At 40.7% G+C, this 24,288-nt stretch overlaps 1 protein-coding gene across 3 annotated transcripts in view; it reads right to left on the reverse strand.

The window, feature by feature from the left end:
- The window catches only part of ENAH (ENAH actin regulator), a 92,950-nt gene that overhangs the window by 38,112 nt on the left and 30,550 nt on the right, over positions 1-24,288 (reverse strand). For all 3 annotated transcript variants that reach the window (XM_060754186.2, XM_060754188.2, XM_060754187.2), the window contains exons 2-3: positions 13,686-13,851; positions 7,607-7,784 (exon numbers count right to left, since the gene is read on the reverse strand). In XM_060754186.2, coding sequence (XP_060610169.2) covers positions 7,607-7,784; positions 13,686-13,851 — 344 coding nt within the window. The remainder of the gene's footprint in view (positions 1-7,606; positions 7,785-13,685; positions 13,852-24,288) is intronic.

Genomic DNA, 24,288 nt, shown 5'->3' on the forward strand with positions numbered 1-24,288 from the left:
TCTCGGAGGAAGTGTATACATTTCCCTAACAACAAGCAAGTATAAATGCACAGAGAAGTCACATCTAATCACTGGCTCCTTTTAAAGCCATGTCTTATGAACCAAATGTACTCATGTATTCTATGCATTTTATTTATTTGTTTACAATATTTCTATCTTGCCTTTCTCGAACCCGAAAGTGACTCAAGGCAGCTTACAACCTGCCTGCCATTCGATGCCATAACAAAATATAATTATAACATCTAAAACATATTTGTAAAATCCAAACAATAAAACCATTAAAACATGTAAAACTAATGCCTTCACTGTTAATCTCATTGTTCAAAAACATCATCTGAGCCATTCCACAATTTTGTATCACACCGTTCCATGTTTGTCTATTGCACTTCATTTCCAAAGGCTTGTTCGAAAAGCCAAGTTTTTACTTTTTTTCTGGAAGGTCAGGAGTGAGGGGGCTGATCTAATACCCCTAGGGAGGGAGTTCCACAGCTGAGGGGCCACCACTGAGAAGGCCCTGTCTCTTGTCCCTGCCAGTCGTGCCTGCGAAGAAGGCGGGACTGAGAGCAGGGCCTCCCCAGCTGATCTTAAGCTCCTAGATGGTTCATAGGGAGAATATTTTCTTATATTAAACCGGAGTATTAACTGGAGATATGGCATGTGGGTGAGGGTAAGCCCCAGGTATCATAGGATGGCGCCACAGCAGCGAATATGGTGTCAAATTGCTATATTATGCAATGTGGATCGTCTCTATGTTCGGAGGGGTTACTAGAATAAAAGAATTCATGAACAAGTAACTCTTTATAGTGTCTCTATGCTGAAGCAGAGAGCCCTCGAAAAAAGATTAAAAAAATACATGACTCAGCTCTCTCTCTCTGTCACTCTCAAACAGGTTTTACATACACCGTAACTGAAAAGGCAAAGAAATGCAAGCAATGATTGGCCCTTCACATCCACAGATTCTGCATCTATGGATTCAACCACGAATGACTTGAACATTTTTAAAACTCCAGAAAGTAAACCTTTATTTTGCCATTTTATATACCGCATATCTTCACATACAAGTCGACCTTATGTACAAGTTGATCTCAGAGTTTGGGGTCCAAACAATGACTTTTGATATGACCCATGGATAAGTCACCAGTCTTTCCATGGAGAAGAGAGCACCAATGATGCCCCAGGAGCCAGTCACCCCATGGCACTCCTTCCGTCATTTCCCCCTCTAGGCATTTAAAAGGTCAGAAGCAGCAGAGTGGCACAGAAAGAAGAAGGGGTTGGTGCTTCTTTTAGGCTCTTCCAAGACAGATTATCTCTTGCTTTTCACCACACTACCCAGAGAAGGGGATGGCTCATTTTTTTAGACATATACATGATTTTGATTTTGGTGTCCTTGGGAAGGGATACTGATCAGTTGTATTTTATACCTTACACTTTTAAGCAAACTGATCATTATCGCAGAGCTCACTGGTTATTGGTTTGATGTTTGTCTTTATATTTTATTATAATGCTGTTGTTTTATTCTGTTCTATGTTGTTGTTTTATTATTTTAATGTGCTATGTTTTAACCATGTTGTTCAGGCTCGTCCCCATGCAAGCCACCTCGAGTCCCTTTGGGGAGATGGAGGCGGGGTACAAAAATAAAGTTGTTGTTGTTGTTAATTGTTTTCATAAGTTCAAACTCAAGAGGTATAGCAATGCTAGAAAGGACACGGTGGTGACCTGGTCATCACCACTTCCAGAGCCTACCCAGCCATGGTTTCTTTGGGAGAGTTCATCGCCACATCCCCAGCCCTCTTCAAGCATGAGGAGGACCTCTCTCACACACACACACACTTTGTTTCTCCACCAAATCTGTTCTGGGTTGTTGTAGGTTTTTTGGGCTATATGGCCATGTTCTAGAAGCATTCTCTTCTGGCGTTTCGCCTGCATCTATGGCAAGCATCCTCAGAAGTTGTGAGGACCTCACAAAAAACCTACAACAACCCAGTGATTCTAGCCATGAAAGCCTTCAACAATACATCAAATCTGTTCTGTTTGTCTTATTCTCAAGAGAGAAGAGGCAAGCAACTGCTGGAGCCTGCCCAAGAGCAAGATTAGCGAATGACATCTAAGAATGAACACAATGGGTCTGAAGGGAAGAAAGCACATGAAGTCCACTCTGCACTGTTCTTTATCTCACTCCCTTTATTCTTCCATTTCCTCCAACTTGAGAGGATTCAGTCAAGTGACTAAAACTGCCCTTTTTGAAAACTACACAATATTTCAGGGACCAGATTACTTTAATAAGTTTTCTGAGCAAGATAGTTTTGCTTTAACTAAATAAACTATGTTAAATAATTCAGACATTTTGGGTCATTTAAGTTTTCATTGTTGGTTATTTATCTGTTATTAAGTTTAAAGTTAGGTTGCTTTTTATTGCTCAATGTGGTCTGTCCTGATGTAATTTGTTTGTATGTTTTCCCCTTTTTGGCACTAGATGTTTGCCATACATGTTGGAAACCGCCCTGACTCCCTTCGGAGTAGTTTGCTGATTCTACTATTTTGAACAGCGGTTCTTAATCTTTTTTTTATCAAGGAGCCCTTTAAAATATCTTCTGGTGGTGCAGACTCCCAAGACTTAACTGAAGATCCAAACCCCTAAAATGAAATGAATATTACACACACTGGCCAGCACACATGTTAGATCTGATTCTGGGGATAACTTGACCCGGTAATTCCAAAAATGGCACCAGTTTCCCCCTCTCGGTTCTAGTTTTTGAGACACGGAATATATGCCATATACCAGTTGCCATCTTGTGCTGGTACGGGCTGTATCAGGAGCTCCAACTTCTTTTCCTTTCTATTGAGTGTTTGCATGTATTCCAAAGTTCCATGCATTTTGCAATAAGGTGGCTTCCCTTGGTTTGCAATAATAGGGCCAATGACCCATCAGTTATCATTATGTTCTTTAGTTATCATTATGTTCTTTTTCTGGGCTAAGGAGGGGAAAAGGGGACCTCTAGTTCAGTTCACACAGAGAAGCCTTTCGTACAGGACGTGAATCAGTTCACCTGTAGAAAGCTTCGCCTTTTACAGCTTTGCTGGGGGGATCCAGTCCCACAGCTCTACAGAAAACTACAGCATAGCCTTTGTTGGTGAATTTAGTTCCATAACTCTACAGCCAGCTCTTTACTGGAGAAATACAGCTCCACGGTTTTTCAGCCAGCCTTCACTGGGAAACAAAGGACTTCTTCTACACAGAGACTATGGCCTGGTAAGGACCTCTCGCGGCAGCCATAACGCAAATTGGAACCGGGTGTAGAGGCCCCACGCCAGCAAAGCCTAAATATAGATTGCCCAAGGAGGAGTCAAGGATTTCCCTTATAGAAGGAAGAAACAATTTATGAAGAAAGTTGCCTGTCCCTTGTGGACAAGATTTAAGCAAGCCACCAGTTGATTCAAAGCCTGGAAGTATTTGTTTGATTTATTAAAGATTTAAGCAACAATAAAAGCTTTGTTGAACTTTCTAAGTCTCTAAAAGAACTTTGTGTGGGAAAATCCGAAAGGTCTCCCAGCCGAGGCACCCCTGGCGTCCCGCTGGGCGTACAGAAAACACGTCCTGTCTACAGACTCTTTCACAGGCCCAGCGCGTGACAGCACACATCTACTTGTCCATAAAGAATCATCATAACTATATCTAAAAAACAAAAGCTGATGCTGTCTAGCTGATGCAATTTTCTGAATAACTCCAGGGACTTAAAAACAAAAGACACCAAGAATGTTTTTTCTTGGGCTGAGTTACTAATGGATATGTGGCCACACTAACATTAAATGCAGTTGGTGCTAGGAAACTGTATCACTTGCTGTTCTGTTATAAATCAAAATTTGTTCAATCATCTTGTCATTATACGGTTTATAGAGATTTCAGAAAGACGGGTGTCTGTTGAACAATTGTCAATGTGAGTGAACATAACCATAATTACATTAGCATGCAGAATTATAGGGTCAGTTTTCTTCTCATATTATTTCACAGTTGCCAATTACTTGGTTTCATCTTCTTGTCATAGAATTATTAATCACGTGTGGCAAGCATGTTACTAAACTCAGAGGTCGAAAATTTATACTAGGAGCTCATTATAAACATGATGTATATTGGGTGGGGGAGGGAGTTCCATCTTTTCTGTTTCCTTATGTCTCCTATGTAGAAAACATCCTAAATACCTGCAAACAATATTTCTCTAGCTTCCTAGGACTAATAGGGTTAATACTGTGAAAGACCATGTGAACCCATAATAGGTCTTCACAGTCATCTACAGATCAACTGCCAAGACTCTACCTCGAAGCCAATCACCCTGAGACATGAGTGATTGCCCATGATGATGATAGGATTAACAAAACCAAACATTCTCAAATATTTCCATTATAGCACACTCACTTCTGAAAAATAAGTATAGTTTTTGCACAAAAGGTCACAGGACTGCATTTTTTCTCATCAACCTCTCTAGTTTTATTGAGTTCCTATCTCTCCATCCTCATCCTTCTTCAACCGGAGTTCTCCTTAACTGATAACTGCAGCCTATAATTAACAACGACCAGGACACTCTCAAATGAGTGTTTTAAAATAGAGTAATATACATCTTCATTAAGAGGAAACCTATCAGTATTAAAGCTCATTAATGTTTGTAGTGATGTAATCTGCAACCATGATTAAAGTTGAAGGGGAAGGCACAGGAAATGCATTAATGAGAGTGAAGAGGGATATAATGCAAGTCCTTCAACCATTTCCAAATGTATCTTAAGGAAAGGAAGACCTGGAAAACCAATTTTTAAGACAGATTTCTGCATTCATCTCACTATCTTATCCTATTAAGAATTTAAAATACTATATCTATAATAAATACAATATTATGGTTTGCTATCCTTCAGCGTATTTTAAACATTAGCAAGTAAGTTATTATCTCTTTGTAAGATATACAGGATGCTGCCAAGGGTCTGGAGAACAAGCCCTATGAGGAGTGGCTAAAAAAGCTGGGCATGTTTAGCCTGCAGAAGAGAAGACTGAGAGGAGACATGATAGTCATATATAAATATGTGAGGGGAAGTCATAGGGAGGAGGAAGCAAGCTTGTTTTCTGCTGCCCTGGAGACTAGGACATGGAACAATGGCTTCAAACTACAGGAAAGGAGATTCCACCTGAACTTTAGGAAGAACTTTCTGACCGTGGAACTCTCTACCCTGAAGTGTGGTGGAGGCTCCTTCTATGGGGGCTTTTAAACAGAGGCTGGATGGCCATCTGTTAGGGGTGCTTTGAACGCTATTGTCCTGCTTCTTGGTAGGGGGTTGGACTGGATGGCCCACGAGATCTCTTCCGACTCTATGATTCTATGATATTGAACTGCAGTTTGAGCAACTAGTTTAGAGATTATAATCTCAAATACTATTGAATACTGAATGGGAACTGTTATACTGAAAACTAATACAAAATGTATGTGTAAAAATTGTACAAATCTTAAAGAAGCACGAGCAGATAAATCGAATGAGCGAATACATCAAAGCACCTGTGACCTGCTATCTTTCATAAGAAATAAACAGCCACATTATCATTTTATCTAAATAGTCTAACATTTATGAGATTAGACAGAAAATCATGAGAGCATTAATCAACCACATTCACTCAAGAACAGCTGTAGATACTGTTTCCTTTCTACCAAGAAAGCAAAACGGTCAAAGCAAAATCCAGTGGTTTAAAAACATTCCTTATCAATCAATGAACCTCTTTATTTGACATTGACTAGGCAGATTTTTTTTTGTCTCCTGCCATGTCATAGTTTGTAATATTACAGTCAGCTCTCCATTTTCATGAGGGTTAAATGTGTGGAAGTTAAAATTGGGTTGACTATATATTCAAAACTAACAAGAATAAATATTAACAGCACTAATAAATAATATCTCAAATATTTTCATGGATGAAAGATTCATAGACCATTATTGGAAAATTATAAGAAGAATCTATTTTTAAATAGAATCTATTTAAAGAAACCAATCTTAAAAGTAGCTATTGAATGAGTAGCAGATCCAGAGAAAGACAACACAACAAAACCTAAGGCTTCTGAAAAGACCAAACAGAATTATTTTGGCGTACATTTTTGTGATCTATACAAAAGATCAAAGAACTTTTCGGTAAACTAATTTAAACAAGAACAGCTGCCACTGCTTTGAAATGTTCTTATGCTTCATCTTTCAAAGCCGAAACAAAACATGTACTACTGAACTAGGGATATGTTTTGCTTTTGGCAACTCCAACTGCTCCATAAACAACTGTTCTGGAGCTTAAACTACTTTTCAGAAGCCTACTGGTATGCTGGTAAATTATTAATATGAATAAGATTCAGAATGATGAAGAAGATTCAGATTTCTCCAGAAAATATGTATATCATGATACAATTTCATTTCTGCATTCTTGAACACGATTATAGCTACAGAGAGGGTTATTATATTTTTCTATTCGTTAAGCATTTCCACTTGATGAGCATACCACCAACATATTCTGGAAATGCTTTTTGTGTTCTTGTTTCCATCCCTATAATCAATTATTCATTTTAAAATATGTAAACTAACTGCACTTTTCACAATGTATTCTGTCACCTCTTCTTCTGAAAGGAAATTGGTGTTTAACCTGAGCAATATGGAGCTGATGAGGCAAAAGGGGAAATGCTACCCAAAATAGGTAAAGTAGAAGTCATGGAATACTTGGCAACCTGAAATGAATTCAAGTCTCCAGGGCTAGATGAAATACATCTAAGAGTATTAAAGGAACTAGCAGAAGAAATTTCAGACCCACTGACGATAATCTTTGAGAATTCTTGGAGAATAGGAGAAATCCCCTTCTTGAAGTTAAGGAGGGCAAATGTTGTCCTTAACTTCAAGAAGGGGAAAAAAGAAGACCCAAAACAATTGCCATCCTGACATCTATACCAGGAAATATTCTGGATCAGATCATTAAGAAGGCAGTCTGTAAACACTTAGAAAGGAACGTTGTGATCACTAAATGTTAACATGGATTTCTCAAAAACAACTCATGCCAGACTAATCTTATCTCTTTTTTGATAGTGTTACAAGCTTGGTAGATGCAGGGAATGCTGTGGATGTAGCATATCTTGGTTTTAGTAAGACCTTTGACAAGGTCCCCATGATTTTCTTGCAAACAAACTAGTAAAATATAGGCTCGACAATAATAGTTAGGTTGATTTGCAATTGGTTAAGCGACCAAACCCAAAGGGTGCTCACCAATGGTTCTTCTTCATCCTGGAAAGAAGTGACTAGTGGGGGTCTGGAGGGTTTGATCCTGGACCCAGTACTGTTCAACATCTTTATTTATTACTTCAATGAAGTTTTAGCGGGAGTATCAAGTTTGCCGAGGGCATCAAAGTGAGAGGGATAGCTCCAGAAGACAGGATAAAAATTCTAAACGACTGTAACAGGTTAGAAAGCTGGGCCAAAACTGACAAAATGAATTTCAACAAGGAGAAATGTAGGATACTACACTTAGGCAGGGAAAATGAAATAAACAAATGCAAATGATCTTGAATCTTTATCCACCTACAAAACTAGAAATTTTAGGCAGTCTTACCAGAATCTTGTGAATTCAACACTTCTAAGGCATGCATCATGGCACTTGCAAAAACATTGGCATCTTCTTTACTGCCAAAGTTGAGGCCATACACTTGTCTAGCATCCCGCCACTGATGAAAAGTCTGTGTTGCTTGGTTGTATTTCAGTCCTTTTGGAATGGCACAATTTATCACAACCTAAACAAATAAGGTAAAATGAAAATTGGACCTGTTAATTTGCAGGTGCGTGGGCATTTTCTCTTTTCAAAATAGATTCAATAGATTTAGATGCTGTTCAGAGGACACAACACACTGGAATACATCAGAATGGATGTTTACTTTTCCTGATTTTTTTGTAATGATATTGTATAAATCTATTAGCTTCAAGGCAGCATGGATTTCAGCAACAGGGTTAAGGAAACACAGACCCTTTCCTTTTTTTTCCCTTCAAGGGAGTCTGGGTTTCAGCAACGAAGCAGGCCTGGTTTGCATAACACATGTCATCTATATGGTTCTGGCTCAGCTTACTTGTCCGAACGCATCTCCCCTTACGTCCCGCCTCACAGTTTAAGATCACCCAGAAAGGCCCTGCTCTTGCTCCTGCCAGTGTCACAAACACGTCTGGCGGGGACAAGAGACAGGGGCTTCTCGCCCGTGGCCCCCCGCCTGTGGAACTTGCTTCCCACTGAGGTAAGATTGGCTCCACCCCTCCTGTCATTTAGGAAGAAATTGAAGTTCTGGGACCAGGCTTTTGGACAACAGACATAGATAGCACCTTGGACATGGAATTGGATATGGAATTTACTAGAATGGTGATACGACTTACTGTTTTAATGAATGTTTTACTTATTGTTTTCACTGTTATTATATTGCTCTGTTATATGTAGTGGCTCCGAATTGCTGCCAAATGTCCTAGCTGAGTGACTTTGGGAAATTGTGAAGGTCTCTGAGTTGTAGAAACTGTTAAGCACTTTAGTCCAGCACTTTAGCTCATATGGTCCTATCAGCACTGGAGCTATAGATACTATCTAGCACTTTAGCCCTGCACTTTAGATTGCCTGGTTCTGTCAGAAACTAGCGACTGGTCCCAACCACCATTATTGCTGCTGGTAGCACTACTGCACTTTGACAAACACTGTGACTTCATCTAACCCCCTGGCTCACACTGTGAATTGCTGTTGTTTCATTTGTTTTCATATGTTACTCTTGCTATTACTGATATTCATCAGCTTCCCTCCCCCTCCAGTAATGCACAAACGCACTTTATGATACATAGCACACTGGAGGGTTTAGGAAGGATTGAAGGGGGGGACCCTCAGGGTCCAGATATTTACAACCACAACAATGTTTGTTATGATACATTGACAACTGAGATAGTAATTGAAGATCATGGAGGGATCTCCTCCGGGGCGGGTGAGTCCGCGGGTGGAGGGGCTGCGATAGAGGTGGTGACAGGTAGAGGGAGATACGGGAAAGGGAGAACAAATTACTTTTTTCAGCCCAAAATTTATAATAATAATTCGGCAAGCTCAAAACGTGACAAAAATGTGAGACAAAAGCAAATCTGGCCCAAAATTTACAATAGAACATTGGCAATTCCAAAAATCCATACCACAACTCAACAAACAATTCGGCCTGAAAATAACAAGAATATATTGGGAACTCCAAAAAACCCTCCCGACAAGATACAGCTGAGATGCCAGGATGGTGGCCCCTCTGGGTTAAGGGTGGTGCTGTTCAATGCCAGATCGGTAAATGGAAAGACCTCTATCATTCGAGACCTAATCCAGGAAGAACAAGCTGACCTGGCATGTATAACGGAGACCTGGTTGGACGAAGGGGGAGGGGTGAATCTCTCCCAACTCTGCCCGCCAGGTTACTCTGTGCAGCACCAACCAAGACCCGGAGGGCGGGGAGGAGGAGTTGCAGTAGTCTATAAGGAGTTTATCCCCCTGATCAGGTGCCCCATCCCACAATCATCATCATTTGAATGTGCCGGCTTCAGGTTAGGTGACCGGGACAGGATAGGGATTCTGTTAGTGTACCGACCACCCCGCGGCACGACAGTTTCTCTACCTGAGTTAGCAGGTGTGGTCTCGGATATGGCGCTGGGCTCCCAGCGGCTTTTAGTCCTGGGGGATTTCAACGTCCATGCCGAGGCCCCACTTTCAGGTGCAGCTCAGGACTTTATGGCCGCCATGGCAACCATGGGCCTGTCCCAATTAGTATCTGGTCCCACCCATACGGCCGGACACACATTGGATTTGGTCTTTACCCAGGGATGGGGTGACAGGGTCGGGGTGGAGGAGTTGACCATCGCTCCGTTGCCATGGACCGATCACTTCCTGATTAGGTTTAGACTTACTGTACCTCCCAACCTCCGCAGGGGTGGTGGACCCATTAAAATGGTCCGCCCCAGGAGACTTATGGATCCAAACGGATTCCTGACGGCTCTTGGGGAGCTTCCCACTTCCCTGGCTGGCGATTCTGTCGATGCCTTGGTCTCTCGCTGGAACTCTGAGATGACTAGGGCAATCGATACAATCGCTCCGGAACGCCCCCTCTCGAGTAACCGGGCTAGTCATGCCCCTTGGTTCACTGAGGAGCTGGCAGCTATGAAGCGAAAGAAGAGGTGGCTAGAGCGCGTGTGGCGCCGGAATCCGACTAAATCAGCCCAAACACACCTGAATGCCTTCTTAAGGTCCTATGGTGTGGCAATAGAGGCAGCACAAAAAACATCTTTTGCGGCCAATATTGCATCGGCGAAGAACCGTCCAGCTGAGCTCTTTCGGGTTGTCAGGAGTCTGTTAAATCCGCCGGAAAGCGAGATCCCTGACAGCTCAGGAGCTCGCTGTGAAGCATTTGCTCGGTTCTTCGCTGATAAAATTGCGCTGATTCGGTCTGGATTCGACGTCACTTTAAATGCAGTCTCTGAGGATGTAACGAGAGCATCTGCTTGTCCGGTTTCATTGGATTCATTTCAATTGGTTCAGCTTGAGGATGTGGACAGGATCCTTGGAGAGGTGCGACCCACCACATGCATCCTAGACCCCTGCCCATCCTGGCTGATAAAGGAAGCCAGAGGGGGTTTGGCAGAGTGGGTGAAGGTGGTGGTTAATGCCTCCTTGCAGGAGGGCAAAATTCCAGCGAGCTTGAAACAAGCTATTATCAAACCGCTGTTGAAAAAACCATCACTGGACCCCACTCAATTAGACAACTATCGGCCAGTTTCCAATCTCCCCTACTTGGGCAAAGTCATGGAACGTGTGGTGGCGACACAGCTCCAGGGATTTCTGGTAGACACTGATTATCTAGATCCGGCACAGTCTGGCTTTAGACCGGGACATGGAACGGAAACAGCCTTGGTCGCCTTGGTAGATGATCTGCGCAGGGAGCTGGACAGGGGGAGTGTGTCCCTGTTAGTTCTGCTGGACCTCTCAGCGGCCTTCGATACCGTTGACCACGGTATCCTTCTGGGACGCCTCAGAGATATGGGACTTGGGGGTACTGCTTTGCAGTGGCTCCGGTCCTTTCTTGAGGGACGGTCCCAGAAGGTGTTACTGGGTGACACCTGTTCGGCCCCACAGCCGTTGTCATGTGGAGTCCCACAGGGTTCAATTCTGTCCCCAATGTTGTTTAACATCTACATGAAGCCGCTGGGGGAGATCATTCGGAGTTTCGGACTGCGATGTTATCTCTATGCAGATGATGTCCAGATCTGTCACTCCTTCTCACCTGTCACCAAGGAGGCTGTCCAGACCTTGAATCGGTGTTTGGCTGCTGTATCGGACTGGATGAGGGCTAACAAATTGAAATTGAATCCAGACAAGACAGAGGTCCTATTGGTCAGTCGTAAGGCCGAACAGGGAATAGGGTTACAGCCTGTGTTAGACGGGGTTACACTCCCCCTGAAGACGCAGGTTCGCAGCTTGGGAGTGATCCTGGACTCATCGCTGAGCCTGGAACCCCAGGTCTCAGCGGTGGCCGGGAGAGCTTTTGCACAATTAAAACTTGTGCACCAGTTGCGCCCGTTCCTTGGGAAGTCTGATCTGGCCACAGTGGTCCACGCTCTTGTTACATCCCGAATAGACTACTGCAACGCGCTCTACGTGGGGTTGCCCTTGAAGACGGTTCGGAAACTTCAACTGGTCCAGCGAGCGGCAGCTAGGCTGCTCACTGGGGCGACATACAGAGAGCACACCACCCCTCTGCTGTGTCAGCTCCACTGGCTGCCGGTTCAGTTCCGAGCCCAATTCAAGGTGCTGGTCTTGACCTATAAAACCCTGTACGGTTCCGGTCCAGCGTATCTGTCCGAACGTATCTCCCTCTACGTCCCACCACGGAATTTAAGATCATCTGAGGGGGCCCTGCTCTCGACTCCACCGCTTTCTCAAGCAAGGCTGGTGGGGACGAGGAGCAGGGCCTTCTCAGTGGTGGCCCCCCACCTGTGGAACTCACTCCCAGTGGATATCAGGGCATCGACATCACTCCTGTCCTTTAGGAGAAAGACAAAGACGTGGTTGTGGGACCAGGCCTTCGGGCAGTCTGCTAACTAGATAGGACAACCAGGCAATTAGGACCGGCAGGACTGATATATGTGAACTGATAAATGTGGAAGAAAACTCTGAACCATGAGATAGCGAACACTGACTGGCAAGAAGGAAGAAGTGGTTGTATCGGTTTGTATGAAATTTTACTGGTTTTATTGGTTTTAACGGTTTTAAATGCAATGTATTGTTGTTGTTGTTGTTTGCTAATTTGTTATTTTGTTTTATTGCTTATTATTGTGTATTATGTATGCTATGGGCATCGAATTGTGCCTTGGATGTGTAAGCCGCCCTGAGTCCCCTTCGGGGTGAGAAGGGCGGGGTAAAAGTAAACCAAATAAATAAATAAATAATAAATGTAATCCGTCCTGAGTCCCCCTTCGGGGGTTGAGAAGGAACGGGATAGAAATACTGGAAATAAATAAATATTTAAGCACCGTGTGATACCGAATAGGGGAGGAGGAGCTGTGACTGGCAGCCACGTGGTTCCATAACCAACAAAAAAACTTGACGCTGGGTCCTTGACGTTATGGCCATCTGACCAAGCCAAACAAGCCGGATTGGCCAAAGGGAACCAACCACTCCAAATTTCTGCACAAACTACTTTCCATTTGCCATTTTTAACCTTTTGTGGAGACCGCAAAAAACAAAGTTTTTACCATTTAATAAACATTTCCATGTTTTTATGATAGAACATTTGTAACTCAGGAACAAAAATCGTGTTACATAGTGTTATTTGTTAAAGCTCATATATGTCAGCCTTTAGGACAAAGAACATGAATTTTCAGACCATATGGGAAGGGAGTGAGGGCTGCAAAAATTACAGACTGCTGTTTACTGGAAGCTCTCTGTCATCTCTGATAGGAAGCACATTATTGGTTGCAGCAGGAATTTTGAATGTGACAGGCACTTCAATTCCCTCTCTCAGTCGATGCTTCCTGAGAGCAGATTGCTTTAATTGGTCTTCTAACATATAGGGAAGGCGGAGAGAATCAATCACACCATTTCTGAGCCAGTTTTCCAATAAGCCCCTGAGAGTGGGCATCTGAAAACAGATCATATTCCATCACTTTGTCCATATGGGAAGAAAAGTGTGTGTGGTGGCTGATCAGCCCTTCAAGCCTCTGAATATATCACCCACAGGAATTACACAGATAGACACTATGATATGCATATAACACATGGTTATAATGCAGAAATATACATAATGCAGATATATATCTGGCTGAGGCTGTACTTGCTGCTAAACCTGGGTTTTCTTAAATGAAATGTCAAGGACAATTATAATTATATGTAGCACATTTTAAACTACTTTACAACCATATCTTGATTCTTCAAGATATACAGACATTTAAGTATTTTGAAGAACAACACACTTCCTCTCTATGAAAACAATTAAGAAACCCTAAAATATGTGTAATTTTGAATAAGGAAAATATGGTAAGGGCACTTGGTTGCATCCAAAGATTTTTCTTTCTATCAGAGGAGCAGTATCTTTGAACCTAGCAACAAAAATATCATTATAACTGACTGGATTACAGAAATCACTCACCTGATGATCCTGAATCTTCCTGCCAACTACTCTAAATGTATTGTTGCCTGTATGATGGTATATGTGAACTCTGCTAAATCCAGTAGATCCACCAGCTGGTACCCACTTCTTATTGGCATCATCATACACCATTACAGCAGCTCGTGCTTGGCAGATGCTCTGCTCACTGTTTTACAAAAAGATATAAAAAAAATTAGAAAGGAAAGGGAATCTGATGTTAAACGCTGTACATGAAAAGAAACACATGAAAGCAATGTTAGGGACAAACTTAGCTGCCTAAAAATGGCAGATACTATATTCAAAGCATTCCATTGTTTATTTGAACATAGGAAAAGGAGGGCTAACCATGGTAGACTGAATTAATAATTTTGCCAATTTATTCATTTTGTAACTCATATATACATTAAGCTTAGGTCAGTTCAGATTTTGTTCAGATGCACAAAATCACCAGTGCTTGGAACAATAAACAACACCCAAGGGAGAAGAAATGTTTTTAGTGGTTGATAAAAAAAATGACAACATTGTCAACATAAAAGTTTTCCTGGAGGAGCATGTTCCACAATATGGGCATTTTGAAAGAGAAGGCCTGTTCTCTCATCTCGATTTTAAACATTTATTGCAGGGGACTCTGAGAAAAGGGGAGAAGATAACACACTCCGGATCTAGATATTTTTGTATGTGGATCGTTTTTGAGATATTAGGCCTTAGAAGCCAAGACCAATGCTATGACTAGGGCCCCTTCCACATATCCCTATATCCCAGGATATCAAGACAGAAAATCCCACAATATCTGCTTTGAACTGGGTTATTTGCGTCCATACCCAGATAACGTGGGATTTCTTGCCTTGAAATTCTGGGATATAGGGCTGTAATGAAGGACCGTTGGTAATAAATTGGCAGTATAACCATATATCATATAATCATATGTTCAGAACATGTAGTGCTAGTAAGCATTTGGTATCATATTTTGCTGCTCCAAATTAAATCTTACCGCAATAATCTAACCTAAGGATTATGACAGCAAACTACTAAAGTCATGTGATCCCCACCCAGCTACAACACCCGCTGCAGTTGTTGGAAGGCACTTCAAGCCACAAACACTTCTTCTGCCTTTAATGATGACAACAAAGCAGTACATAAAAGCTGCACAGGTGAGTCTTTAGATGTGACAGCATCTAGAACTGCATCCATATGCAACTAAATTCAAAGGAAGGAACTGCCCATAAACAATGTTTCTACTGGATTAAGTTTATGTTTCCTGGCCCTGATCGAATTAATTATGGACGCCAGGCATGTCCTTCTATGTCATCTCCTCACTCCATTTACTATCTTCCCACCCTGAAGACTCTCTGCCTGATTTTTAAATCCTTTAAAAGTGATCAATCTCTTCTACTTTCTCCTGCTGCCAAAGGAAGAACAGTGGAGGCAAGAGCTGAGGCACTTCTTCTTTCCCTCAGAAAAGGACCATAACCTGTCACCAGATTGAGGAGAAGCAGGAAAATGTGAGCCTCATCTACTCTGCTGCTTGCTGAGAGGGAAAGGGACCCTCTTGCAAACTCTGAGTGAGGCGCTGAAAAAACCCCATCTCCAGCCCAAAGAGGTTTAGCCATTTTAATTTTGGCCCCGTATTACTGCCAAGTTATGCAGACCTGGCCTACATGGATCTCCTTCAAAGTAATTGCTAAGACAGGCCTGCACAACCTGTGTCCCTCCAGGTGTTTTGGACTTCAGCTCCCAAAACTCCTGACCACTGGACAAGCTGGTCAAGGCTTCTGTTAGTTGAAGTCCCAAACACCTGGAAGGCCACAGGTTGTGCAGGTCTGTGCTTGGATCTCTACTGCAAAACAAGATTGTCATGGCTTCTTAGTTTGATTAGGTCAACTCTATTTTAAAATTCAGCAAGCTCAGCAATAATGCCCAGTGTAAAATACCCCCTTTCAAGCAAAAGAATTAGATCTGCATGGTTAAAGACACTGAAACCTGGGCTATCTGAACACATTTGATTTAGATAACAACAAACAGCTCTCCGGTCCTAAAACATGATTTAAGATATACAATTACCATGATAATTGGGGGGAAAATGAAGAGCTCCTGCTAGTTCATGAATTCAACAAATAATACTGCAGAGCTAGCTTCGTTTGTGTACATGACCATCTAAATGTAAGAGCTGTGCGTCCTTCCTTCTCTCTAAAATGTGTCAAAATACAGGAAGTTGGTTGAGCTTTAGTAGGTGTGCTATTAAAAGGAAAAGTGAAGCATGCGAGTGTATTTTTAGGCAGTTAATAGTGCAATCTTTTAAATACTAACTCAAAAATAGGTCCCAAAGAAGCAAGTAGTCAGAGGACTGATACATTTAATAAACATTAGCAATTTCTAAGTGAAATCAGAAAAATCGCAATCCTATTATTCAAATAGTTCACAATATATCTGGATTTTGTTGTTATTTTTGTAAATTTGGTATTATTTAATAAGTTATAATATTGTTTTCTACAACAGATTTAAAGCAAGATACTTTTTCCCATTAGCATTTAATGAGTTTACTCCACTAAACCACCACAGAATTTCTCCCAGACACCAAATATAAGTGCAGCAGCCTTGTTGCATTAATCACTTAGCAGCAACCATATGGCTGCTGCGCACAGTGTCAGTTTTAGCTTCCTAAGCTTGTTTCTAATGTTAAGTGTTGATTCCTCACCAAGATAGCTCATGATATGGACTAGGGGATTGTTAAGCCTCTGTAATAAAGGATTTAGGACTGATAACCACACATCAGAATTCTATTGACAGTCTTAAACCTCAAAACACGGACTGACATAACTGTTTATGCTTACTTCAACTGAGTACAGTTTGTATGAAGTAGAAGTTATTTTAGTCAAGGCTGATTTTAGAAAACACCAGCATACGTCAGTTATGTTATTTATTGCAAAGTCTGTTCAGAAAGTACATGCCATAAATGGAGACACCATCAAATCAATAACTTTGGAGTATCTGTTACCAACAGACAACACAAAGATCAACTACATCATGTAATAATATTTAATTGTTCTCCATGAGTTAAAAAACTAACCATTTCAGACATCCTATAGTGTGCCAGTGATAACGTTTTTAACAGGGGAATTCAAATGTAGGCAACGTGACTTTTCACACATATTGTTCTTATATCAAAATAAAGCATTAAGGTATGAAAAATATTATACCCGTGTGTCTCTTTTCTTTTTAGTATACACTCTGCATTATTCACTGTACAGGTGTTTCAAAATGATGGACACAGTATATTTCACAATGGCAACATGTTACAATTACACAAACAGTAACAAACGGTTCAAGTGAGTTATCAAATTATCAAGTTTTACTAACCATTTTGAGCCAGAAACAAATCTAAAAGTCAATTCTGCAAATGGAGGGTATCACATTAGGCCTTATGTTGTGGGGTCTCCATCTCACAAATGAGAGAGGCTAGGAGCTGTTTGTGTGTTTTGAGAGTGAGCGCATCCAGCAGAAACACTATGTAACACAGTGTTTCTCAACCTGGAGGTCGAGACCCCTAGGGGGATCGCGAAGGGGTGTCAGAGAGGTTGCCAAAGACAATCAGAAAACACAGTATTTTCTGTTGGTCATGTGGGTTCTCCATGGGAAGTTTGTCCCAATGCGCTCATTGGTGGGGTTCAGAATGCTGTTTGATTGTAGGTGAACTATAAATCCCAGCAACTACAACTCCCAAATGACAAAATCAATCCCTGGGTATTTGTGCCAAATTTAGTTCAGTGAATGAAAATACATCCTGCACATCAGATATGTACATTATGATTCATAACAGTAGTCAAATTATAGTTATGAAGTAGCAACAAAAATAATGTTATAGTTGGAGGTCACAACATGAGGAACTGTATTAAGGAGTTATAGTATTAGGAAGGTTCAGAAACACTGATGTGACACAATTTTTGTTCCTGGATTATAAATGTAATTTTCTAATGGGTTCCATCATCAAAAAATTAACTTTGTTTTACGGACATCTTGCAGCGCATTTTGCTATAATTTTTCAACCAATTCAACATGTGGCACAAAAATGAAATTTCTCGAGTATAACAACTACTTTCGAACTAAGTACCACACAATTAAACAGGAAACAACACTTTCAAACCAGGAAAAAAACTTTTCCAAATTTTGTTACATTGTATTATCTGACACTCTATAACACACACTTTCAAGTGATAAGGGTTTCATTCCTGGCTGCTTCATGGTTCCGGAGATATAGCGATTTTAAATCGGGTCCATCTTTTTGAAATCCCCTCCAAATGAGACCTTTTCACCTGTTAGATCCCTTTTTCAAACAACTCAACAAAAACGTCTCCTTCAGTTACGTTCACTGTAAAAAAGGAATGGAAAAGCACTATCTCTGTTGCTTACGGAAGACCATGAATTATGAGTTATTGACACACAGAAGCTGAAAGGAACTAGCATTGTGACTGCCATTCCAAATTATTTATTTCTCCAAAATGCTTTTACTGCATTTTGATTTCACTTTATAAAATTTGAATTTCTTCTTCCAAAGATTATATTTTGAAGGAACCCATCATTCTTTCATATCTTTTGTTGTGTTCATATAATGCATTCTCCAGTTCAGCATTCATCTTCCCTGCTCTTGGTTTAAATTTCCCTTTGACTTTACAATCAAAAGAACCAATTCAAAACCAAAGCACTTTGTTACTTATTTTCTTACAATAATGGAGCAATACTTCACAGAGAAACAAAGCGACCAAATAAACCAGGCATCGCCCCTCTGGGTGTTTTGGACTTCAACTCCCACAATTCCTAACTCTAACCCTAACCCTGAAATAAACCCATGATATCTTGAGGGCTTAACACCTGTATTGACTATAGTAGCCCATTTAATTGGATGCACAAAGTAAACTGAGCTCTAGTCAACAAAATCTCATGCTGTAATAAACTTCTTAATGCCATAGGACTTTTGCTGCAACAGATGGCCATGATTCCCAGTTTGAAAATATCTATACCAACAGGTGGTTACACAAAGTTTCAGAACTGCGATCAACTACAAAGGGAAAGAAGACAGCTATGTAAACAAACTATTTTAATGAATAGCCTGCTAAAGAAACATTCTATCAATTCTTCTCCTCAAAAGTTTTGTAATACTCAAGCTATAGTCATTTTAAAAAGTTCATTATACTATGTAAACTTTAAGAGAAGTTGTTTAAGTTGCTTCACAAAACTGATCTGAACTTATATTTTAGAAGCAGGATCTATATACACATACATTAACAAGCAAGGACTATGGCATGTGTTTAGATTTCTATAGGCAGCTGGACTGCGGTCAAGGATATAGCTTAATCATTTGCTGCTCACTGTCAGACATACTTAAAATTCTCAGGGCAAATGCATATAACCCCTGCCAACGGGTATTTCACAGTAATTTATAAAGCCTTTAAAAAGTTAAACTAGATTAGATTCTTGAAGCAATGCCCCAATATCTAATTAAGACAGAGCGTACTCTTAAAAGAATGTATTTTCCCCCTAAATATACATATTGTTGGAAGTTCCGGCTTTTCTATTATTCTTTTTCTTTTCCTAAACACAATCTATAAACAAAGTTGCTGCTAGTAAAATGTGTGCAAGATATAATAAAACTTTTACCAAGCTTTTGAAAAAGACAAGGAGTATTACAATGTAATATTTTTCTGCTCAAAAGAGTATTGTATGTGTTTGATAACCTTATGAACATCATAGGGTTTTCTTGAAAAAGGAATGAATACTCAGAAGAGGTTTTGGCCGTTCCCTCCTCTGAAATATAGCTTAGACCATCTGGTTTTCGTTGGCGGTCTCCCATCCAACTTATTAACAAGAGCTGACCCTGCTTAGCTTTCAAAATCAGACAGGATCAGGTGTCTTCAGGGTACTTAGGCCGTGAAAGAGTATTAATGGACAGATAATACTAGTCTGGGCACCTAAGGTCTCACGAATTGTGCAAGCAATATCACTAATTAACAAAGAATTAGCCCCAGGAATCTAATTAAATATGAAAGCATAAATATTACACAAAAAATACAATGAAGTGTACAGCCATGCGGCAAAATTCTTCATCACTGATTTCTTATTATGAGATACAAATAAGTCTCTGGTATTGCTCTATTTGAATGATTCCAATTACTTCCAGAAAATGGAAAAGCGACTTCCAGAGTCCCTTTCGGAACAACATGCTTCAACAGCAAACAAAGAGAGGAGGGGAAATACATAAGCCTGTCTTAAAAGAAAACTGCTCTATAAGCCTGGCTACCAAAATGAAAATTGCAAGAAACGAAGAAGATGGTGAAAGGGGAAAAAATCATGCCTAAATGTTTTTTGGAAGAAGATTTTACATGGTCTCGATAAGGCTTATTTTTGTTTACATGTGGAAAACTTACTAGGACTGATTGTTTCTTTGCACGAGAGTAGTTAGTTTCAGATGAAAGACTGTGGAAACATATACCATATTTTCTGGCATATAAGATGACTGGATGTATAAGACGACCCCAACTTTTCCAGTTAAAAGTTGTATAAGACTACTCCTCTTCTGGGGGTCCAACGTCCTTTCCCCAAAGCTTTCCTCGCTTCAGGATTGAGGACCGTCTTCTGCGGGAGGCTCATGGTGAGGCGGAGCAAGTACCAGGCCAGCGGCAGCAGGGACAACCCAACGGACTACCACCACCCCCGGCCGGTCTGTGTGGCAATATGGCCTGCTGTTCCTCCTCCCCACGCCCTCCCTCCATCCTCCTCAGGCCGTGTCAAGGGCAAGGGAGGCATGCAGCTGCTCTCCTGCTGGAGCAAGGTGCCTGAAGCAGCAGCTGCTGCTGCATGCTTCCAGTACCTCTTGGCTCCCCAGGCTCCTGCTAGCAGACTTCAGCCTCCCCGAGGGGCTTCTCCACTCCATGCCCGCCTCGGAAGGCTTCCTTCTCCTGCTTCTCAGGTGAGTGCTTGGGCCCAGCTGGCAGGGTCACCTGTCCTGTGCACAGGCAGGCTTCCCCCACGCAGCTGCTGCCTAGGCCAGACAAGCCGATGGGGAAGGCAGTGAGGAGGGAAGCCTGGGGACAGCACCCAGGGTTCTGCTGTTGCTGCTCCTACCGCCTGCGTGCCTCCGCCCCCTCCCCCGCCTCGTTGGAGGGGGGGGGGAGTGGACCTGTGAAACTTTTACTTTCTCCTTTAGGGTCCTTCTAGGCCCCTTCCATACAGCTTATAAACAGAACAAAAGACAATCTCCAACTTTTGAAAGCATTTTCCAGGGTTAAAATGTCATCTTATATGCGGGAAAATACGGTACTTTTTGTGGTACATTCCAAGTGGCCAGCTACTGGTCAAAGGACATTTAGTATAATGCCAAGTTTTAAAACTTTCTGTTTTTAAATACATTACAATTGTACCCTCGGTTCACTTCTGATACAATAAATAAATATGCCACAAAACTGTCAAAATTGCAAAGACATCTCCACATTAAAGAAAAGAATACATGACAAAGAGATTGCCTTTCAAAAGGAGCAAGAACTTTGTGAAATATTTTAAAAATTAAAAAGACTGCAACCAATTGTAACATTGGAAATATAGTGAGGCCATCCCATTTACAGTTTTTCACTTACAGTCAACCCTCCACATTTGTGGTTTTAACTTTTGGGGATTTGATCATTCACATATTAAAATTTTCTCTCTAGGAATCTATAGGTCCTCCAGCACAATTCTAGGATCAACCTCAAGCCGACCTTAACAACAGAGTTGTTCTGGGGGACCTAAAGATTCCTTCATAGATATTATCTCAGGTAAAGAAAACAGTGAGATTTTTAATTTAAATTTTCCCACTTTCACAGGCATTCTCTACCTCTAACCTCCACAAAAATGGATGGAGTACTATGATGACAAAAACCTGAAAACCAAACATGATAGCAGAAGAACTGAAATTCGATGCTACACAAATCATGGATGCTGCATTATCAACGGGAAAGTTGTCAAGGACCTTTTCTTGTCAAAGAACCGAATCAACAGTTTGTCAGCCAATATTATTAGAAAGAATTTGCATGTTCCCCTATTTTGGTCTGCAACAAGATAAGAGCACAGACATAACAAACAAAGCGACTTTATTGTGCTATCTCAGATAAATATTCTTAAAGACATACTGCTCATCTTCTCATTGAGATACACTATGTCTGTAGAAGTATTTAACAAATTCTATTAGTTTATAGGATCTCATGACATGGATTGGTTGAAATACATTGGGATTAGCACAGAGGAGCTTGAGCAATGTCTGCAAAGCTTACTGGACTTGTAGCACAGATTAAGAAAATCATACCACTGGTGATTTGGTATAGTTGTTGCATACACAGGGAATCTCTGGTTGTTAAGAGATACCAGAAAAACTAAAACAGATAAAAAGATTTAAGCAAACTTGTCTATTTTATAAGAGTGCTTTTTCCAGTTTCTTCCTCCTATAGAACCTAATATTTACTGGTGGTTTCCCATTTAAGTACTAACCTGGGCTGATCTTACTCAGCTTCCAAAATCAAACAGGATCTGGTCCCTTTAGATAATTTAAGCCCTCCAAGAGCATACAATCAAGTCTATAGTATACTCTTTGTGGTACTTTGGAGTGAACTTGCCTCTTTACTAGTAAGTTTTTGTTTAATCTATTTTGATTCACTTGAGTCTAAAGTGCCATCAACTCTAATGTGAACCTCAATTTTCAAAACCCTGAAACCAAAAAAGGCATTTGCTGGTGAATGTAATGCGGTGGCAAAAAGTGCACTCTTTATAATTTGGCCAAAAAAGATGTGCATTACAGTGGCTGCCTGCTTATAATTGCCTCTTCAAAAACCAAAGTGTCAGGACACACAAGCTTTCAGCAATGAAAAAAGAAAACATTAGGGTACATCTATGCTGTAAAATGAATCCACTCTTAACTGCTCTGGCTCAATATTATGGGGCCATAGGGACTGTAGTTTAGGATCACAGGGCTGTCAAAGAATATGGATGCCTAGCCAAACTACAAATTCCAGCACTGCATAGCATTGAGCCATGATAATTAAATTAGAGATGACATCCCTCAAATAGGAACTCCAGGTGCACCTGAAGTAGCTTCCCCTTTTGCTTTGGCTCAGCACTAAGATTAACACATTATCTAAATCTAGTGTGCACCTGAGATTTTGGAAGATAATTGAGCAAAAAACTGAGAGTGTTAGATTCGAGTAAATACACTATGTGCTAGTATGGATGAAACAGAAATTAAAACTCTGTTATATTCATGTTCTTGAATAAACTAATTATTGTCTATGACCTAATCTTAGCCTTTTAGGGTGTCGGGTTTTTCTTAGCAGAGAAGAATCCACTATCAACGAGTTATCTCATATGTGACCTCAGTTTGCATGAAGTATGTAATGAATTTTGTAATACTACTTTCAGGATAAACAGCTACAAACGTTTAGTTCTTGAACTAAGGATTTTCCAGACATCTTTTCACAAGCCTCTGGCATTCCCCTGAAAACTATTTCTTGAATCCAAATCAGCCACATAGATTCGTTATCTTTCTCTTCAATTTGATCTTCATTGCACCTTGCAAGTTCAACTGCTGCAGAAGATAACGCATCACTTGAACTATTCACACTCAATACCTGGACTTATTTCTCCCATGTCCCTCTGCGGTCTTTTGAAAGAAGTCTCCCTGTCCCCTTTCTTGCTCAGTCCTACTTGACTTGCTTAGAAATTATTCCATTGTTTTCATTATCTGCCTATTAGGCCTCCATGAGCTGCCTTCCTCACGGGGCAACCCACGTCATGCACCAACAGCCCTGATCCTCCAAATAAGCACATAGTTATGTCAGCCGGCATCTTTTCCAAGAAAACAGTCATCTTTTTGACATCAAGGCTTGGGTGATTATTTGAATTCCAGAATGACACACAATATGTAATCTAGCATCCTCTGGTTAGTCTTTAAAGGTTTGTGAATCAAACTATTAATAGAACACAACGTTTTATTGCTAGATCTTAGCCAGCTCTCAACATTTGAGAGCTTCGTATTACAACAGAGAAGTGTTTTTTCAAGTGCTTATCCCCAGTTGTTACTCTTCCAGCAAATCGTTCTTCATCAAGTAATGTATGGCTAATTAGTATTAACTGCAAAATAGAAACATTTTCTCTTTTTTCCTTTATGTCCAAAATTGAATATGCATAGTTTACACACACAACCTTAAGCGTTATGAATCACTTAGAGAGCTTTTGAGAAACAAGAATACGAATTTATGACAATCATTTTCAGAGTAATAGTTCATAGATGCTATTGTGATTTTCTGAAGTTGTATTTACAGAATGCCTACTGCATTTTAAGTGAACTTAAGCTTTACAAAACTGGCTGTTATTTGTCTGACAAACAACAAAGGAAAACAGCAACTGGAAAGAACTTATTTATTATACTGCAAAAACGCATATATGTTTGTAATGAGTGAAATGCTACGGAAAACTTTAGACAGCATTGTTAGGTGAAAACCAAGAGGAAAAAAAGAGAAAATTTTAAAAGTAAGAGGGAAACTGCAACACTTAACGGAGAAAGGAAAATAAGCCAAGGATAAGAATT

The sequence above is a fragment of the Anolis sagrei genome, chromosome 1, assembly GCF_037176765.1.
Source record: "Anolis sagrei isolate rAnoSag1 chromosome 1, rAnoSag1.mat, whole genome shotgun sequence".
Lineage (NCBI taxonomy): Eukaryota > Metazoa > Chordata > Lepidosauria > Squamata > Dactyloidae > Anolis > Anolis sagrei.